This window comes from Xyrauchen texanus, chromosome 8 (assembly GCF_025860055.1).
Source record: "Xyrauchen texanus isolate HMW12.3.18 chromosome 8, RBS_HiC_50CHRs, whole genome shotgun sequence".
Classification (NCBI taxonomy): domain Eukaryota; kingdom Metazoa; phylum Chordata; class Actinopteri; order Cypriniformes; family Catostomidae; genus Xyrauchen; species Xyrauchen texanus.
Window position 1 is genome coordinate 41,056,130 of NC_068283.1, and position 20,292 is coordinate 41,076,421.

Here is a 20,292-nt window from a genome sequence, read left to right on the forward strand (position 1 = left end):
AGTTTATTTACTTACATGAATAATCATTTTCTGCTGAATACAGTAAAACACTATGCCAACTTTACATACTGAAAATGCACATAAACTGTGAAAAATGCAAAAACATCCGCTTGGCAATTGATGGCACTGACATGAAGACACACTGAATGAATTATCAAATACAGATTTCACAGCAAGAGAAATACTTTAGCTTTTGTTGCATTTGTAATCTTAATTATTCAGTCTCATCCATTAATGCCATCATTTTACTCACACATGCGCACACACTGAAATGCACTAACATGGTGATTGAACAGAGAATATAACAAACTCCAACACACACTTCACAAAGTAATGACATTTGTGTCATGGATTCACTTCTTCAGTCTGTTAACACATTACTTTCATACATATACACACATATTTAAATCACTCTTGAATTAATTAAACCCATTGATTAATTGCTTTTATAATCCTCAACATATAAAAATGCTTTAAGACATTATATGTGCTCACTTAAACTCTTTATAATACTCTATTACACATTTCTGTTGGCATAAGAATGAATAAATGAATGTTTTAATAAAATGTATTCATGTGAGAAACGCAAAGAGACAGACAAGTTACATCTTTCCCCAATCACAGTCAGTTTATTACTGAGCACGCGGACCATGAAGCCCATCAGGACCAGCCCTATCAGTGCCACTCCCATGATCGTCACCCCCTGGGAGGCCAACGGGACCACCGAACTTACAGCAACCGTTTGGTTTTGACCTGATATTGCTTACAAAATTTATAGGTGTGTGTTTTGCCACTATGCAGTTCAGGTCACTTTTTGTTCCCAAGCTTTTCAGCACGTACACAGTTTTACACCAGGAATTGTTCTTGATATCAGTGACATTAAATTTCTCATATGGGGGAATCAGCACCTCTTCCTCTTCAGCATGTGCAGAATAGTTTGCCACATAAGCACCTTCACAAGTTTCAATTTCAAAACAAGATACATTTCCAAAATTCTTTATTGCTGTTTCATTGAGAGAAGATGATGTAAAAGAGCCAAAACGAACCTCTTTGTTCAGAACGTCCTTATCAAATTCAACTTTAGTACGACGATAAGTTAAGTGACATTGGTTTTGTGTTTCATTCAGAATCTGTATCACTTCTGTCAACAAAAACTGAAGTGAACGCCATTTGTATAATCTCCTTTTGTAATTGTGTTTACCACTACGACCTGCGTTATTGAAATCTGCATATACTTTTCTAGCAGTGTACACATAAATGGCGATTGAATGGTTCATGGTCAAGTTATCTGCAGGTGTCTTGGCGTACGTTTTCCCTTCTTCCCAAGCATCTTTATATGTAGGATTCTCATCGATTTCGTTCTTTAGCAATGATGTATACACCAGGTCTGATGTTTCCTTTCTACAATCGTCATATTTGTCATCAACAGATTTGTTTGCCATATCCAATGGATAGATCTGTTCTTTAACAGCCATTCTGTTGCCCTGTAGCAACAGGAAATAATGAGAAATGTATTATCAATAGTAATGTAGCAATGTGCATATTGAATGTACAGTAAGCTTACCTGTCCTAGGACAACTTCAACAGTTAAAATGAGAAGGGGTGCAATGCTCAGCATCCTGATTTAGTAATAATTCCTCAGTGAAATTCACTTCATATAGAGTAATATAGTGCAGATGCTGAAAGACAACATCAAATACAATAAAGTTTTACAAATCCAAAGTCTAAGAATATGCGCATTCATTTGCACAACACAACTTCTTACATGTAATACTTACTAATACTTTCTCTTTACTCTAATGTTACATGAGAATATCTAACCATGCCACCCCGAGTTATCAACTAACATCTCACTGGCAACTTTCAGAGACAAAAAACAAACACTTACCTGATCTTTCAGGAGTAAAGATGCTTCAGGTTCTCTTTGTGGGATGTTTTAGCATCGTCTACAGTATTAACATGTTCACTCATATTTATAGCCAAAGTGAGTCATTTCTGCATCACTGGTGTCAACAAACAGAATTTAGAAAATAAAAGGGCCAGTCAAACCAACAGGAATGTTTTCATCGCGCCACAGATCCGGTGTTTACACTCACCTTACAAGGTTACAAACCTCTCTGCAGGCTAACAAAAAATATTTTTAACTTAAAAATAAATTACAAACATCAGCTTAAAATGAAAAACAAAAATAATTAGTGGATAATTTGTTCTATACAGTAAGTGGTCAATGTTGATAATTTTAGGATTTATATTCAAGATACATTCATCTTTCTCTATCTGAAACATTCTCAACTTGTTCAGGAATACACCATTTCCAGAAAGTTAGGATATTTTATTAACTGATGTACATTGTGTCATATGTGGATCTATAGTATGTATGAATTCTATATATTGTAACATCTTACATATCATATACTCTGGCTCTCCCTTGCATTTGGCTCCACACACACACACACACACACACACACACACACACACACACACACACACACACACACACACACACACACACACACACACACACACACACACAAACACACGGATTGACAACTTGCTCTTCAATCAATGCCTGAAGGAAGTACTACTTTTCAAATCATTCAAGCAATAAAAAGTTCTTGTTAAGAAAATTACACCAAAACAGCATCTACTGTTTAATTTCAAACAATAACATCATTTCTTTTAACTGTGTAAAGTTTAACATTTTAATATACAGTACATATTCTGTCCTTGAGAAGTTTTCTTTCCTTATGACTTCACAGTTCACACTGAACGTTTCAGATTCTATACGTACTGAAGTTGCTGTCATAGCAACAGTTCTTTAAGCTCAGCCGTTCTCGGGATCAGGCTTATTTCACATAAACAGGATTAGATTGCAGCTTTATAAGCAGATGTGATACTGGAAGTTTTTCCCAGGCACTGCATTATTCTTATTTATTTATTTATTTACATTTATGACATCATAACATTGGTCTGTCATATCGCCAACCAATCACAGCATTGCTGATCATGGTTTCGACTCTTGATATATATGACCTTTTCAATCAAAACAGGAAAGACAAATTATCTCTCAATCCTGCTATACTGATCAAATCCGCAACTGCGTTTGAAGAACCCAATAAGCAAGATAGGAATTGTCAGGATTAGAAGATCTGGCATTTGTCATTCGATTCTGGCTGTATTAAGCAACGTATGAAGAATGGCCCCATGGCTTTAGCAGTAAAGGCCGAAACCTACTTCACGTAAATACACAAACGCAGGTGCGTGGTCCCGTTGTACATATATTACATGAGTTCTAGCTTTGCTCTGGTTGTTTCAAACCTTAGACCACAAGAGGGCAATATATTTTTTAGGTGTGACCACAAAACTGGTGCTGTGTCCAAAACCAGGAAAATGCTGCCTTTTGGAGGCGGTATACGGAGGCAGCATGAAAATAAAATGCTTTTCAAACTGTTTGGAAACCAGTTCCTTAAGAGCTCTATTCATTCAAAACAGCTGTCAGTTAATCCATTATGGTAAATGGTTGGCACAAATAGCGCTTTTTTAAACTTGAAGTGGTATTCAAAGCACTTTACACTGTGACTCATTCACACACACACACAGCAGAGCTGGCATGCAAGGCGCTAGCCTGCCATTGAGAGCAACTTGGGGTTCAGTGTCTTGCCAAAGGACACTTCGGAATGTGAAGACATGTGGGCCAGGAATCGAACCTGCGAATATTGGACAACCCACTCTACCACCTGAGCCACAGATTTACGGATTAGGCAAGTCATATTGAATTTAAAGAAGAAAATATGCTGTTGCGCCCCTTGTGGCAACGCTGAGAATGCAGCGCTTTCGTTCTGTTATTAATTGAGTGCTGACATATTTCACAACGCAACGACATGTGAAATCGAGCTTGTGTATCAAGGTGGATCTGCGTTCACGTACTTGCATAGAGTATGTTGGATGCAACCAGGTAATTTTTAGGGTTTAATTTTTCTCTTTTTTTCCTTAAAGGCTTTTATTTGTTTGTTAGTATAATTTGTGGTTTCAATATCACATTAAAGGTGGAAAAAGATCTGACATGATATATCTTGGATTTATTTTTTACATCTCAAAAACCTGCAGTTTTAACAGTACAATACAAATTGCATAAACTTCCATTTTGCATATTTAACTGGGTTGCATGCTATGAAATTAAAGGAATTTTCTGAAATCTGTCAGCCAATCCGTCAGCATTCAGATACTCACTGCTTCAAGTATAGCCACAAGACTTAAACTACATGTGTGTTCACATATTAGTGCGATAAAATCGTTGCTAACCTTCTGTATAAAGTTATATATCATTTTACAACTTCATTGCCATGACGATGTAACACCATAAACCCTGTAATTCCTGTAAACAACTATTTAAATTAGTTTTAAAATAATTAATGTAAGATCTTTATAAAATTATAAGCGTCTGCTTCGGTCAGAGATGGGCAGTATTTCAGATACATAAAGACCTGCCGTTTTACAGATGCTCTGACCCAGTTGTTGTCATCTTCTTTCAACTGCTTCCGTTAGTTGTCACCAACGCAGACCATCCGTGATCCACATATTTGACCTGGCACAGGTTTTATACTGGATGCCCTTCTTGACGCAATCACCAGTGACCGGATTCTCCAATTAAATTAACCTGCATGTTTTTGGACTTGTGGGGGAAACCGGAGTACCTGGAGGAAACCCACAATGTCACGGGCCAGTAGGGCGATGACTAATTATAATACTGTATGTCTGAAAACACTTCAGTGGAAATGCTTTCTCTCAGTGTTGCAGGGTGGAGGCGGGGCCGGGTCGTGATCCTACACACCCGATTCCGTATTAGGCTAATCAAGCCTCCGAGATGGATAAAGGCCAACTGCAGAGGAACGTGTGGGAGAGAGAGATAGTTTACGGACATGTCCGTCATGTGTGTGTTTGTGTCTGTTTAAGTTTTATATTATATAGTTTTCTAGAAATATTTAGCACATTATACAACAAAAACTGTCCTATTCGACAATACAACTACAAGAATAAACTTATAAAATGTCCCTGGTTAACTAAGGGTTTACAAAATGCTTGCAAAAGAAAAAATACTTTATACAGACAATTTATTAAATTAAGGACAAAAGAATGTGAAAACAGATATAAAACATAAAAATAAATTGATCAATATAATAAGAACTAGTAAGAAATTATACTATAAAAATGTATTAAATGAAAATAAAAACAATATTAAAGGGGTATGGGGTATATTAAATAGTATAATTAAGGATAAAACAATTAAGAATTCATATCCAGATTATTTTATTGATAAGAATGTTGAAAACTTTAATATGCATAACATAGTAAATAGTTTCAATTAGTTTTTTGTAAATGTTGGACCAGATTTAGCAGCAATAATTCCTGAGCGTGAAAGTGATACATTCAATGAGTCAATTATAGAAAGGAATGCAAAGACCATCTTTCTCTCTGATGTGAGTGAGACAGAGATTATAGCTATTGTTACTAAATGCAAAAATAAAACATCTACTGATTGTCATGATATAGATATGACAATAATTAAAAAAGTAGTAAATAGTATTTCAAAACCGCTAACATACATATGCAATGTATCATTTCAGACTGGAATTTTTCCAAATAAAATGAAAATCGCAAAAATAATACCATTATATAAAAATGGAAACAAGCACATCTTCACAAACTATAGACCTGTCTCTCTGCTACCTCAGTTTTCAAAAATCTTAGAGAAACTATTTAATGATAGATTAGAAAAATGTATAGACAAGCATGACATAATAAATGAAGGTCAGTATGGCTTTAGAACAAAGAGGTCCACATCAATGGCTTTAATTGAAGCTGTGGAAGAAATTACGAACACCCTAGACAAAAAAAAAAATATGCAGTGGGAATATTTATTGATTTAAAGAAAGCTTTTGATACTCTTAATCACTCAATTTTACTAACTAAATTGGAAAAATATGGCATTAGGGGGGTGGCTTCGAACTGGATCAAAAGTTACTTAACTGAAAGACAACAGTTTGTGAAGTTGGGTGAGTTTACGTCACAGTGTCTGGGCATTGCTTGTGGGGTCCCTCAAGGATCAGTATTAGGTCCTAAATTATTTAATTTATATATAAATGACATATTTTGTGTATCTAAATTACTGAAATTTATATTATTTGCTGATGATACCAATATATTTTTTTCTTGTGATAATTATAATACACTTATAAAAATTGTAAATGAAGAATTAGTAAAACTAAAAACATGGATGGATATTAATAAATCATCTTTGAATTTAAATAAAACGAAGGTAATGATGTTTGGTAATTATAAAAAAACGCAGAAATATTATTAAGTATTGATGGTGTTACATTAGAAATAGTGTCAGAAATTAAATTCTTGGGAATAACTATTGATAGTAAATTAAGCTGGAAACCACACATCAGATACATACAAGGCAAAGTATCTAAAAGTATTTCTATAATTAATAAAGTTAAATACGTCTTGGAATATAATGCACTATATATATTGTATTGTTCACTGGTTCTGCCCTATTTAACTTATTGTATAGAAATTTGGGGCAATAATTATAAAAGTTCACTACATACCCTCTTCTTACTCCAAAAACGAGCAGTTAGAATCATACACAAGGTGGGATATTTTGATCAAACAAACTTATTATTTTTGCAATCTAAAATTTTAAAACTTTTTGATCTAGTTGATTTTTATACTGCTCAATTCTTGTATAAAGCCAACAAAAATGATCTGCCAGGTAATATCCAAAAGTTTTTTTTAGGAAGAGAAGGGGGCTATAACCTGAGGGGATGTGAAAACTTTAAAGTCCAGGTGGTGAGAACCACCAGGAAAAGCTTGTGTGTGTCTGTGTGTGGTGTCAGACTTTGGAATGGTTTGGGGATACAGTTCAAGCAATGCCCAAATATTCACCAATTCAAATTCAAATTTAAAAGAAATGGTGTTGACAAAATATGAGACTGAGTGAGGGATCTGGGTGCTCTTGTGTTTGTGATTGGGAGGGGTACTGGTTATGGTAAAAAAAAACTTAAGTATTTAGGATTATAAACGGTTCCTATTTATTTATCTTGATATTGTAAATGGTGACACAATTACAAAAGAGTGGGATATGTGTACATAGCTGAGTAAATAATGATAATGATTATTATTAATTATTATTGATATTACTGTTATTGTAAAACTATGTTTAAACAAAATGCTAGGATATGGTTATATTTTATATATGATGTGATTATTATAGATATCGGGATATATATTTGAATGTTTACTGATAATGAGGATTATCATATAGCATTACAGTGATTATTGAGATAGCATAATGTAATTGTAAGAAACTATAATATCAAATAAATATTATCAAAACAAATAAATTATTATTTATTTAACTGTTAATGGCAGCGGATATATGGGGTAATATATGGGAAGGAATTGGGGGTGGGAGCAAATAAGTCATACTTCTTTCCACTCCCTTTCGAGCAACTATTATTATAAGTGTAAATAATATGTGTGTATATGTGTATATATTTATATCTATGTATATGAGAGATAAGCTGTGCCATGTTATTTTTCTTTTTTTATTTGTGTGTGAGTGTTAATATATATGTATATATTATTTTATTTTATTTTGCTCGAAATAAACTTCAATCAAATATTAAAAATATTATTTATATTGACAAGCCGGTTCTCGCCTCCTTCTTTCCATTGATCCCTTTACACTGGTGCCGAAATCCGGGAAGGAGGAGGGATACGCCGTAGTAGAGTTCTCGCCACTACCGTCCACCCCAATGGAGCAGCCGCAGCCATCTGCCGGGGGACGAGGAGCCCAGCCGCCTGGAAGAGGACGATGGCCGCCGACCGCGAGGGGAGAAGGGGCTCCTAACCAACCGCCTGGAGCTGTCAGGGCCGCTGGCAGGAGCGCAGGAGTCGCCTACCTATCTTGCTTATTGGGTTCTGAAATGCGGCGGGGTTTGAGATAGGCAACCGCGAGCGGGGAGGGGCTCGCTGCCGACCACCTGGAGCGGGGGAGACCCCTTCTGTTCCCCGAGAACGCAGCGGGGCGTTCCATGCGCCAGGGGCTGGAGGTCTGCCTCTGATCCGCCCGGAGAGGCGTGGATGTCGTCCGATAGAGGGTGGAGGAGTGGCCGAGGAACAAGCTGTGGCGTATCGGAGAACTGGCGAGTAAAAGGTTTTTTTTTCATCTCTCTCTCTCACGGCAGCTCTGCGTTGGCCTTTATCCCTCTCGGAGGCTTTATTAGCCTAATACGGGACCGGGTGTGTAGGACCACTACCCGGCCCCGCCCTCCGCCCTGCCACACTCAGATCTAGGATCTAGTCTTTTTTCCAAACGATAAAATAACTGATGTAAGAGCTTTTGTGTTTGTGAGTCTGGATCAATCTCTATCGCGTCTTTTGCAAGGAGATTGTGAATCTCTGCCCGTTAAAGCAGCTCGTCTTGTGACGGAACCGTGGACAGTATAATGCCATTGAATTGAGGCTCCTGGTGTGCAAATTGAAGCATATATAAGTTTCAGCACCTGTGGACCGGACAGCTCCAGCAACACTTAAATCTACTTTAATGAGGATCTGCTGGTTTGGGAAACAACAACTCAAAACCATCTTTAACATCTTAAAATAACAAGAGACGGAGTTAAGATGATCTTAGACGCTTAAGACATGGTCTGTTTTTGTTGGTTTTTACTCTTATAACAATACTATAACTAAGGGGTTACCACATTCACTATGAATTAATTGTTGACTGGTATATAACCTTGAGAAACAGGTGTATGAGCTAACAAAAACAAAATATGAATGGTGTCTTGTATGATATCTTAGCAGCTGAAACAAAATATGAATGGTGTCTTGTATGATATCTTAGCAGCTGGTGTTTTTCTGCCATGATGTTTTTCTTGATGAGCTAATTCTGCCATAATGTTTTTCTTGATGAGCTAAAAATCTGTGGAGCTTGCATTTTCTTTTATGATAATGTGAAGAAACAAACAAAGCCGTGAAATAAACAAGGCCGCCTTACTGTAAGGGTTCCCATAAACTATGACATGTGTCCAAGAAATGTGAAGTTACCAGCTGATGTATGTTTTCTTTTTTTTTTAAGATAGGCGGGGGGTGGCGAGGGAAAGAGACCAGGGCAATAATCCCATTGGTCAGAGATAATGGGTAAAAGATAGCAAAAGGTATATAATTGAGAACTTAGGAGACTAATGGCAGAACGGACAGCTGGCCAGTCTCATGTTTGTTGGTGTTCAATAAACTACAACTTTGGCATCTGGAACTCAAGACTCCGAGAGTTTTCTTACAACTTAGAGAGATTCATCACGATATTCCACGACAGGGGCCCCACAGAACACCAGAGACTTTTCCTGCAATTTCCTTGTGATAAATGGTCCCTTCGCACTGGTTAGCTAAAATACTTGATAATAAAAGATGATCTCCTGTGTGGGGTCACTCTTATAAGATTAATAAATTATAAATTATAACTCCATATTTAAAGTACTCATTGCCAGATGTGGTGGAATGTGGCCCCTCCTCAGGACGGGAGTTGGGCAGGAGAGGAGAAGAGGTGCATAATTAATAAGCAGAGGTCGGGCCCCCTTCCCCCTCTCATTTGCCGCCACCCCTCGCACTGTGGACCCAAGAGGGGAGTGTGTCTGTCCGACGGACCCAGCTCATGCATGACCATTCCATAGACACTATCCCGCCCTTCACGAGCCCCGTCTAACCAAGAGGATGCAAGATTCCCCCTTTGGTTTGAACACTATCCACTTGCATTGCGGATGTGACAAAAATTGACACACGTTTCTACACACTTTGTAAAAATTCTGTGAATTGAAATGCACAATCCAGATATAATAATAATAGTTGGCACTCCAAAGAACTTGCAATATTTAAAACAAAATTAATAATTTATTCATTGTAATTTTTACACAAAACCCAACATTACAGGAGACACATGTTCGTTTCGGACATGACAGTTGATAACTGAGCAGAATACAGGTCATACACAACATCTATAAGAGGTGATGTGACAAGTGCCGCATTGTTCCGTATTCACATGTTGGACACATGGTGTGCTCTTATCAGTGTCTTCCAGCAGTTCATGTGAAGTGAAACTTGTAAAGTGCTGCAACACACACAAAGTGCTGCAGTAAAAATAAACATAAATATATTTAATAATTTTGCACCACAGAAAGAGGATAAGTTGGAAAGTCTATCTCTTTAACTGCACTTTCATACTTCACCACTAGAGGGACTGATTTCACCTTTCCCTTTAAGACAGTGTTGCTTTATACATCGCACAAGATGGGTTTACTGTGAGCATATCATCTTTAGAGCTGTGTACGTTTGTGAAGAAAAAGTTATATCTCATTTCTAGAAGAAATTTACCTTTTAATAATGTTGATGTTATCAATATTATGTTGTATTACTATTGTAAATTTGTATTTGCACAAGTTGATGTTAATTGTCAATCTCTATCGGGAACATGCTAGTGTTACAGACACGTGCTATAATGCATTGTTGTTGTATTAAGTATAAATGTTAATCTGTTAGCCAGATTAATTTAATTTGACAGACTACACTAATAATTGTGGATTTGTCAGTGAATTTCAGACAATAGGTGATTGTTTATTGTTTATTTATGTTCAGTATGGGAAATGTTTACTATATAAGAATTTAACAGAAGGATTGTAATATTCTTTGTCTAATTTGCCGATTTCTCTTCTGTTTCAGACCACACACACACACACACACACAAACCCTATTCACCACTATACTTATAACCTAATTGCTCACTGTTGTGACTTGTATCCATGTACCCAGCTTTTCATTAAAGTTTTGTGGATGTAACTCACTAAGCCCTTACAATCTTACCTGAGTCACCAGTTTTCTGAACTATCTGAACATTCCAGAGGCACCACCTCCACAGGATATATGGAAAACGTATCGGTTACCTAACGTAATGTCGGTTCTCTCTAGATGAGGGAACGAGTATTGCGTAAGCTAGCTTACGCTATGGGAAAGATTCATCTTTTCTGAGATATTGAAGCCAAAAATTATCCTTAATTTTGTATCCATTGTCAACGCAGTGCGCAGCTGCAGACCTCGAGCGAGCTAGCGAGCGAGCTCATTGGTTGCTCTGCGGCAACTGCTGCAGCCTATAGATGAACTTGGGCGAACTCGCGTCCAATGAGAGGCGTGCGCGCGCTTACTGCATCAAAGCCCGCCAAATTGGGCGTGACTAGAGTGCATATAAGCGTAGTTCGTAGGCTGGAACCCTGGTTTTCATTGACTGAAGCGAAAAGTCGCTCGTGGCGCGAGCACGGCCGGCTACGCAATACTCGTTCCCTCATCTAGAGAGAACCGAGGTTACGTTAGGTAACTGATATCTTCTCTTACGAGAGGTTCTCTCAGATATGCGTAAGCTAGCTTACGCTCACGGAACCCATTGTCAACGCCGTGCGCGCCAAGCATCCACTGTATGAGCCCCAGGGATTTAAGGGGACCCGGGGAGCCCTTATGAGTGGGGAAATAAGATTTGGCCGGCAAGAATGCGGGTCAGTGTTTGTGTAATATATAAGCACATAGTGGGAAGGGAACGACAGAGCGGCGGTGCCGGTCTGTGTGGAATGTGTCCCATCAGTGCAGCTCACCAGGGGAGCTGTAACGTATTAAACCGCTAGTAGTTTTGCCTGCAGAGCGGGCACTTCCATATTGTAAAATCTGACAAAGGTGGAGGGGGAAGTCCATCCCGCTGCCACGCATATGTCGTGAATGGAAATCCCGCTGGACCATGCCCACGAGGATGCCATGCCTCTAGTGGAGTGAGCCCTAATGCCCAACGGGCATGGCAGGTCTTTTGACTTGTATGCAGCAGCAATAGCGTCCACTATCCATCTAGATAGTGTCTGTTTCGAGGCGGCGAGACCTTTGGTGCTTCCTCAGAACGAAACGAAAAGCTGCTCAGAGCGTCTGAAAGCGGTGGAGCGCGCAGTATACAATCTCAGTGCTCTGACCGGGCAAAGGAGATTGGCGTTGCGGGTGCTGGCAGCGCCGATAGGGAAATTACCTGTGCTCTGAAAAGAGTACCGATCACCTTGGGAACATAGCCGTGTCTAGGCTTTAAAATGACCTTGGAGTCACTTGGTCCAAACTCAAGACACGCAGCGCTGACAGACAGCGCCTGAAGGTCTCCCACACGTTTGACTGATGACAGGGCAGTCAGAAAAACGGTTTTGAGTGAAAGGTATTTCAGATCCACGGATTGAAGTGGTTCGAAATGGGGGGCTTTCATAGTTTCGAGAACTATAGAAAGATCCAAGATAGGAACCGATGGGGGGCGCGGGGGGTTCATCCTTCTAGCTCCCCTGAGGAAGCGGATGACCAGCTCGTTTTTTCCCCATGACTGGCGGTGCAGGGGTTCAGCGAACGCCGCAACGGCCGCCACATACACTTTGAGCGTGGATGGGGATCTGCCCTTATCCAGCAGCTCTTGTAGAAATATGAGCAGCGACGACACCCCACATGTCCGCGGGTCCAGGTCTCTGTCGGTGCACCATTTTGAGAACACAGACCATTTTGACGCATAGAGTCTTCTAGTGGAAGGGGCTCTAGCGTGTATAATGGTATTTATTACTCCTTCTGGCAGAGCGACGGGTAGTCGTTGATCACCCACGCATGCAGCGCCCAGCGCTCTGGGTGGGAATGCCAGATTCTGCCACGAGCTTGAGAGAGGAGATCTGCTCTCACTGGGATGGGCCACGGCGCTGTCAGTGACAGCTGCGTAAGCTCCGGGAACCATGTCTGATTCTCCCAACGCGGGGCTATGAGGAGCACCGAGTGACGCGTTTCCCTGATCCTCTGCATTACCTGTGGCAATAGCGAGACGGGAGGGAAGGCGTAAAGCGGGCGTCTGGGCCAGTCCTGGGCCAGCGCGTCCTCGCTTTTCGAGAAAAATATTGGGCAGTGAGAGTTCTTTGCTGACGCAAAGAGGTCTATCTCTGCTCTGCCGAATAGGTGCCATAACGTCTGGACTGTTTGAGCGTGCAGGGACCATTCCCCTGGGGGAACATTGTCTCTGGACAGTCTGTCCGGGCCGTCGTTCAGGTGGCCTGGCACGTGCGTCGCCCTCAGCGAGCGCAGGTGGCACTGGGACCAACTCAGTATGCGTTTCGTCAGATGGAAGAGGTTCCTGGATCTGACACCGCCCTGACGGTTTAGGTAGGATACCACAGATCTGTTGTCCGAACGGACCAGGACGTGGTGACCCTGAATGACCGGGAGAAAGACGCAGCGGCGTTCTCGACCGCTACCATTTCCAGACAATTTATGTGAAGGAGCTTTCCTGAACTGACCATAGGCCGAAAACCAGAGAGCCCTCGCAGACCGCGCCCCAACCCGTGTTGGACGCGTCTGTCGAGATGACTTTTCGGCGAGATACAGCTCCCGTTGTCACTCCCCGCTGATACCATTCAGCCACTGTCCAGGGATGCAGAGCTGAAATACAGGTCTGAGTCACCTTGATGGGCTGGCGGCCTGTGGCCCAAGCCCGGCGAGACGTGCGGGTGTTTAGCCAATGCTGAAGTGGGCGCATGTGCAGTAAACCCAGCTGAAGTACTGCTGCGGCTGAGGCCATGTAACCTAGCACTCTCTGGAATTTCTTCAGAGGCGTGAGGCTGTTCATCTGAAAAGATCCGGCTAGTCGCTGAACACGGCGCGCGCACTGTGTAGATAAGCGAGCCGTCATTGCCACGGAGTCTAGTTCTATTCCCAGGAAGGAAATTGTCTGACTGGGCTGTAGCCCAGATAGCAAGAAGTCGGCGGTCCGCTGGCGGTGCGCCGGCGGCAGTAGAAGTGGCAGAATGGCGATATCGCAAACACGTTCGACCGCGGTCCGCCGGCGGCAGCCGCTTTTTAATAGCGGCAGCTGCCTTCCTACCGCCTTCGATACGCGGACGGCCAGCCGGCGCTCCACCGCCGTTATATCGAAGGCGGACCCGAAACGCTTTTTTCGAGCGATCTGCCGCCGCATATATATATATATATATATATATATATATATATATATATATAGCATGCAGCTTATCAAGAATAATGATTGAGCAAACCAGACAAATTTCCATTTGGCGTTTTAATTCCACATTTCAAAGTACAGTAACTGTCATTGAAACAAGATGTCAGATCACTGAAATATAAATAACAGAAAAATACAAACATTATATACACACACACACTAAAGAACATGCAGGTTTCCAATTTCTTTTTTTTTAAAAAAACACTATTGTAACACTTACAATAACTGTTAATAATGTAAAGAGGTCAGCTCTGGGATGAAAAGAATTACCAGTAAACATAAGCAATGAGGATATTTGGTACCAAAGAAAGTGCAGGATACAAATAAATTGAGGTATAACATCATATATACAAGTCATTTCTAACAATAGGTTAAGTGGTAATAATTTAGAGTAAAGGTCTGGAGTAGAATATACCATTATAACTGCAATGCTGACTTGTGGCACAAGGATTTACAAGCTATATGTAACAATAGAATAACAGTTAAGCACTGTGACGGAATGAAAGTAGAATTTTTGGTACTAGTTAATGTGCAATATCAAGTATCAGAGGTATGAAATAGGATTTACAAACTATAATAGAATCGTTAAGCACTGACGGAATGAAATAAGCCAATACTAAAGTCACGGTAAGTAGAATATTTGATACCAGATAATGGGCAAATATCAAGTATTAGATGTATAATCTAGGATTTACAAGCTATATTTAAAAATAGAATAGTTAAGCACTGTAACAATGAAATAAGCAGCAAATTGTATATGAAATAATTGAGATCTTTGGTATCAAGGAATGTGCAGGATAACAGGTATAATATACATTTTGACATTCAACTTACACATAACAACAAGTGGGAATAAATATAATTAACAGCAGAAAATCTGGCTGTAGAGAACACAGCCAATCAGAATGTCTGGAGAGGTTGGGGACTTCTGGGCTAAGAATCACCGGTTTTCCCGACCTCCAGAATGAGGCAGTGCAAATTAGCATATCTTCAGTGATTCCTCGTATGCCTGTATAAAAGGACAAACCATCCCATATTCATCCAAGGAGCTGCCCTCAAAGCAGGGTCACGAGAAAAAAAAAAAAAAAAAGAGCAATTTCCACAGTGAACAGTGTGGATTGGGTGAGTGTAGTCTGACACTTTTAGCAGGCTTTTTGAGGGGTCTTGATGTTACTGACTGCAGGATAAAGAAAGGGTTCCAGTTGTCAGTGATGCTGGGGTGTCAGTAGTCAGCCTAGGTTTAAGGGGTCGGCTGTGGGTCCCTCTCAGCTGTCGCGGCACCTTTTTCCACCTTCATGTTCAGATGCTCCTTTCAGGTAACGCGTAACGTTAACCTGGATCGCCTCATCAGTGGCATCCTGTGTTGCCGGGTTCTTCCGGATGGCTCCTGTAGAAAATAAAGATCTGTCATTCCATTTGAATGGCATAAGGTCATACACATCTACTTAAATATAAAAAAAATATCCAACTTACTTTGAACAATGGTCTTCAGGAACATGTCTCTAAAACATGCTTTATCTCCTACACCAGTCCAGGTTGTATTGATGGAAAGGTGATTAGAGAAGATACTCTGAAGCATTCACACACGGTTGTCTTTAGGTCCCTCCCATATTTGATTGCCAAAAACCGAAGCTGAAAATACAAAAAAAAACATGTTACAAATTACATTTCTCTGAAGCTTCTCATAAATTTAAAATGTGACAGGCTGTGGATTCAGACTGTAGAATATGCAGTGTACAATCTTAATTTTACTTTTTAGATTACCCTATGGCGTTATAAACGAAATCGGCACACTTACAAATCGTTGCTGGAGCTCTTTATCCTGCCTCAAACTGTTGTCAAGCAACGCCAAATGTTCCTGGGTGTCTAGGGGGGAGTAACAGATCCCCTGTCAGGGATAACTCTCCAACAGACACATTGGCACTGAAACGTTGCAGCATAGCATTTTGTCATCCATGCTACACACAACATCGCCAAACTCCCAAGACGTCGCAGCATTAGGGTTTGATCTGCACCTACAGGGGTTCCCAGAATAAAAGAATAAAGTAGTCAGTCCTGGTCCTTCAACTACTAAACTATGACATTTATATCTAGGTCTACTACATGTACAGGTGGCCCCAGTGGGAATTAAACCAACAACCACAGGTGTTGTTTGCAAGTTGTACCTGATTGCCCAGTGCGAGCAAATGTCTTCAACATTGTCCCAACTTGCTTCACCTGCTCTTGAAGTGAGCCGCTGTCATCTGGGAAGTAACAATATATTGATTAGCAATACACTAAATATAATAGTAATATAATATAACCACAATTATCATACCAGTAACTTTCCCTGTAATTTCTATCCACAGTATGTTATGCATGGCATACAAGTTCATAATGAAGAACCCTTATGATAAAATCAATTTCATTTTTTTTCTTTGAAGCAGAATATTTGTTTGTAAAAGGAGGAAAAAGAAAATGAAATATTGGTATACAGATTTTGGTTGATATATCATACTGTACAGTGAAATTTGCTATTGTTATATCCCTACTCACCTGAAGGACGGATAGATCAGGCAAATCTCCAGTCAGGCCTTTGTAGAGTGTGTGCTCCTGCATATCCACAGGTATTTTAATTCAAACATGCAACATATTGTAATAAATCTACAATATTCAGCCTTTACCTTACACCCTCGGTTGTTGCTCTACACTTTATTATATTAAATACTTATTTATATAGCTTGCTCACTGTATAATCATGATAGCCTAATACTTATAACACAAGATTGCATCTTAAACGAATGACTGAGTTGAAAACTTGATTAAGAACGCATTTTACACAGAGGGGACCAGCTAGGGAAACTTACCTGCCTACAATAACTGTTTTCATTTGAGTTACATTAATCATGAATAACCTTAGCCGAGTCCCCAGGAACATCGGGCTATTAAAGTAACAAGCCTATAACTGCGGTCTTATTAATTCTAGCTTCACCATACACTCAACTGTGAGGTTTATCTGCTTTTACTTACATTGCTCTGTACATAATATACTGTTTTTTGTTCTTTATATACAGATTGAATTAGATTTGCACTACGTGTGTGTATGTGGGTATGTATGAAGGTGAGTGTATGTACGTATATGTATAATTATTTATTTTGTGTTCTTTTTTGTTTTTAATTACCTATGTCTTGCTGCTGTTTTTTGGTATTGTTTGTATTGTTGTTGACTTGTTGTTGACTAGTAGCTCCTTTCACCTAGACAAATTCCTTGTATGTGTAAGCATACTTGGCAATAAAGCTGATTCTGATTTTCTCATGGACCTGTAACACAATACCCTGACAGTGACTTCACCGGTGTCCTGATCTTTATTAGAAACTGAGAGGAGACCAAGTTAATATAATTGATATCACAATTATCACAAAAATTAACAAACAGTCTGCTTTAAAACTAAGAAAAAACAAGCTTCTATACTAACCTTACATTAAAAATGAACACGTGGCTGAACTAGCTTAGCCGCTATCTGCCGACACACCACATTAGATTAAAATACTTACCCTTGTAGTTGTGCAGATAACTTCGATATGTAGAGTTGAAAGCCCTTGTCCCTCTTGCTTGTCGGAGCAGGGGACCAGGCATCAACAATGCGATGAACATCGCTGACGCGTATTTTCGGAAGATTCTGGAGACGTCGAGTAAAAACAGACATTTTGGGCGACGCCAAGTAAACCGGAAACAGATTTGACGACAGCGGAACTTCACTGTTCAGTCTTTGTCATGTGTTTTAGCAATACATTTTTAACATTTATAATGCGTTTAGATTTTTTTTATTACCTTTACAGGGACTTTAACACTTTCTTAAACATTTGTACAGGTCAAATTGCAAAACCTGTAAAAGGTAAAATAACAAAAAAAATCGAGGTTGGAAAAAATGTAGACATAAAAGAAATTTCTAGCAACTGTGAAACCAGAGGATAATTTCGCTTTTTCATTGAGTTTATCCTTCACGTCAAAACAGGGATTTTCATGTTTATGATAGATATCACCATGGTTGCAAATTAATAAAAAATAATTAAAGTATAGGCTACCCGATATTTTGGCCATGTTGCAGATGTCTTTCACTGTTCACTGATACAGGCATTGGTGAAAAGTCTAACTTCATCAATTTATTCTGCTAAATTGTTCATACCCTGTATTAAATATCTATTTTAAAACCTAATCAGAATCAGAAAGATATTTATTGCCAAGTAAGTTTTACAAAAAGGAATTATTTTTGGTTTATTGGTGCATGTCTCAATGTGCATCAATCAAATAAATGTAAACAATTTTCACCTGTGTATAAATAATTCAATATATTTTACATATATTACTGTATAATCGCTTCAGAGTTTCAAAGTAATTTAAATGTCATTTCCTAAACCTTACCTTATCATGGAATCAAGAGTCAAGAATCTGTTATAAACCCTAATGGCTTTGGAGCAAAAATAATAATAGCCAACATGGCTGGTCGATTTTGAGAGTCTAAGCTGTCCTCAGTATTTCAAAGCGGCTTGCCGCCGCGCCATGGTCGATTGCCGCGAGGCAACCGCCAGAGAAAATGAAGCGGGCGACCCGCCGTCTGAACGCACCTATAGCCGACAGCTTGGGGACGGCGGCAAAACGAAGCCGTCGCGGACATTTTTGCTATCTGGGAAATGGGCGTGACGAATTCGGCGGCAAACGCTTCATCCCCGCCAGTGAGACGCACCTATAGCCGACAGCTTGGGGACGGCGGCAAAACGAAGCCGTGCGGACATTTTTTGCTATCTGGGAGTGAGCTCTTGGTCCAATTGACTGCAAGACCCAAACTGTTCAGATGGCTGAGGAGAACTGCTCTGTGAGACAGAAGCTCCATATGTGACTGTGCCATAATCAGTCAGTCGTCCAAATAGTTCAGAATTCGCAAACCCTGACTCCGCAGGGGTGCGAGCGCCGCATCCATGCACTTCGTGAAAGTACGGGGTGCTAAGGACAGGCCGAACGGAAGGACGATGTATTGATAAACCTGGCCGTCGAAGGCGAATCTCAAGAATGGCCTGTGACGGGATTTATCTGAATCTGAAAGTATGCATCTTTCAGATCGAGAGAAATAAACCAGTCCCCCTGGCGCACATGCGCGAGGAGTTTCCTGATTGTAAGCATTTTGAATGGTCTTTTTGCAAGCACCTTTTTCAAAACCCTGAGATCTAATATGGGTCTGAGGCCGCCGTCTTTCTTGGGAACAAGAAAATAACGGCTGTAAAGCCCCGACCCGCTCAGAGAGGGTGGCACTTTCTCTATGGCCCTTTTGCACAGAAGGCTTGCTATTTCTGAACGAAGCATGCACGCTGCTTCCGTGTTCACTCTGAAGCGAGGAGGGCGGCGATCGAACTGTAGCAAATAGCCCTGTTGTATTGTGCTTAACACCCACTTGGATATCCCTGGAATAGCTTCCCACGCTTTGAAGCGTAACGCTAGAGGGTGAATGGCCAATTCGCTCTGATTGTCGCACACAGAGCGCTGAACAACATGTGTGAGCGCGTTTAGTGTGTTTATGCATGATTGCTCGCAGACAGCATGAACAGGCCGTTTTGTGAGTGAATTCCCGATTGAAATGAATGGGGAAAGAGTCACATCTGTTACGTGATGCGCAAGCATAGTCATGGGCACGGGACTTACACACAGAGGAATGTTTGCTGGCCGTGTAACAGAGCGGGCAGAGAATGGGCGCGCGACGTATTCGGTAGGCGCATTTATTGACTCTATCGCTCGAGCGGTTCGTAACCGCGTTATGTGAGCGTGCTCTGGTGGGGACACGAGACATGCAGTGCTTGTGTGTAGAGGTGAACACTGGATTGTGGGCACATTTTCTACACATAAGGCTGGTCGTGTGACACAGTGGCCAGAGAATGGGCGCGCGCACGGATTCGTGGGTGCGATTATTAACCCTAACACTCGAGCGGTTCGTAACCGCTTTCTGTGAGTGTGCTCTGATAGGGGCACGAGAAGTGTAAAGCTTGTGTGTAGAGGTGAACACTGGATTGTGGGCACATTTTCTACACATAAGGCTGGTCGTGTGACACAGCGACCAGAGAATGGGCGCGCGCACGGATTCGTGGTTGCGTTTATTAACCCTAACACTCGAGCAGTTCGTAACCGCTTTCTGTGAGTCTGC

The 20,292-nt window shown here is 40.5% G+C and overlaps 1 protein-coding gene and 1 long non-coding RNA gene across 3 annotated transcripts in view; both read right to left on the bottom strand.

Moving 5' to 3' along the window:
- Window positions 1-36: 36 nt before the first annotated feature.
- Window positions 37-20,292, bottom strand: part of LOC127647439 (NAD(P)(+)--arginine ADP-ribosyltransferase 2-like) — a 157,909-nt gene continuing 137,653 nt past the window's right edge. Inside the window, exons 1-3 of one of the 2 annotated variants that reach the window (XM_052131670.1) lie at window positions 1,889-1,995; window positions 1,565-1,679; window positions 37-1,484 (exon numbers count right to left, since the gene is read on the bottom strand). In XM_052131670.1, coding sequence (XP_051987630.1) covers window positions 633-1,484; window positions 1,565-1,618 — 906 coding nt within the window. In that variant the 5' untranslated portion in view covers window positions 1,619-1,679; window positions 1,889-1,995 and the 3' untranslated portion in view covers window positions 37-632. Of the gene's footprint in view, window positions 1,485-1,564; window positions 1,680-1,888; window positions 1,996-20,292 lie in introns of those variants that run through there. The other variant, XM_052131669.1, reaches the window with a different exon arrangement.
- LOC127647444 (uncharacterized) lies at window positions 16,088-16,804 on the bottom strand. Its single transcript, XR_007971060.1, has 3 exons — window positions 16,658-16,804; window positions 16,288-16,365; window positions 16,088-16,137 (listed from the first exon to the last, which is right to left on the bottom strand). It is a non-coding gene; the product is annotated as an uncharacterized LOC127647444 (long non-coding RNA).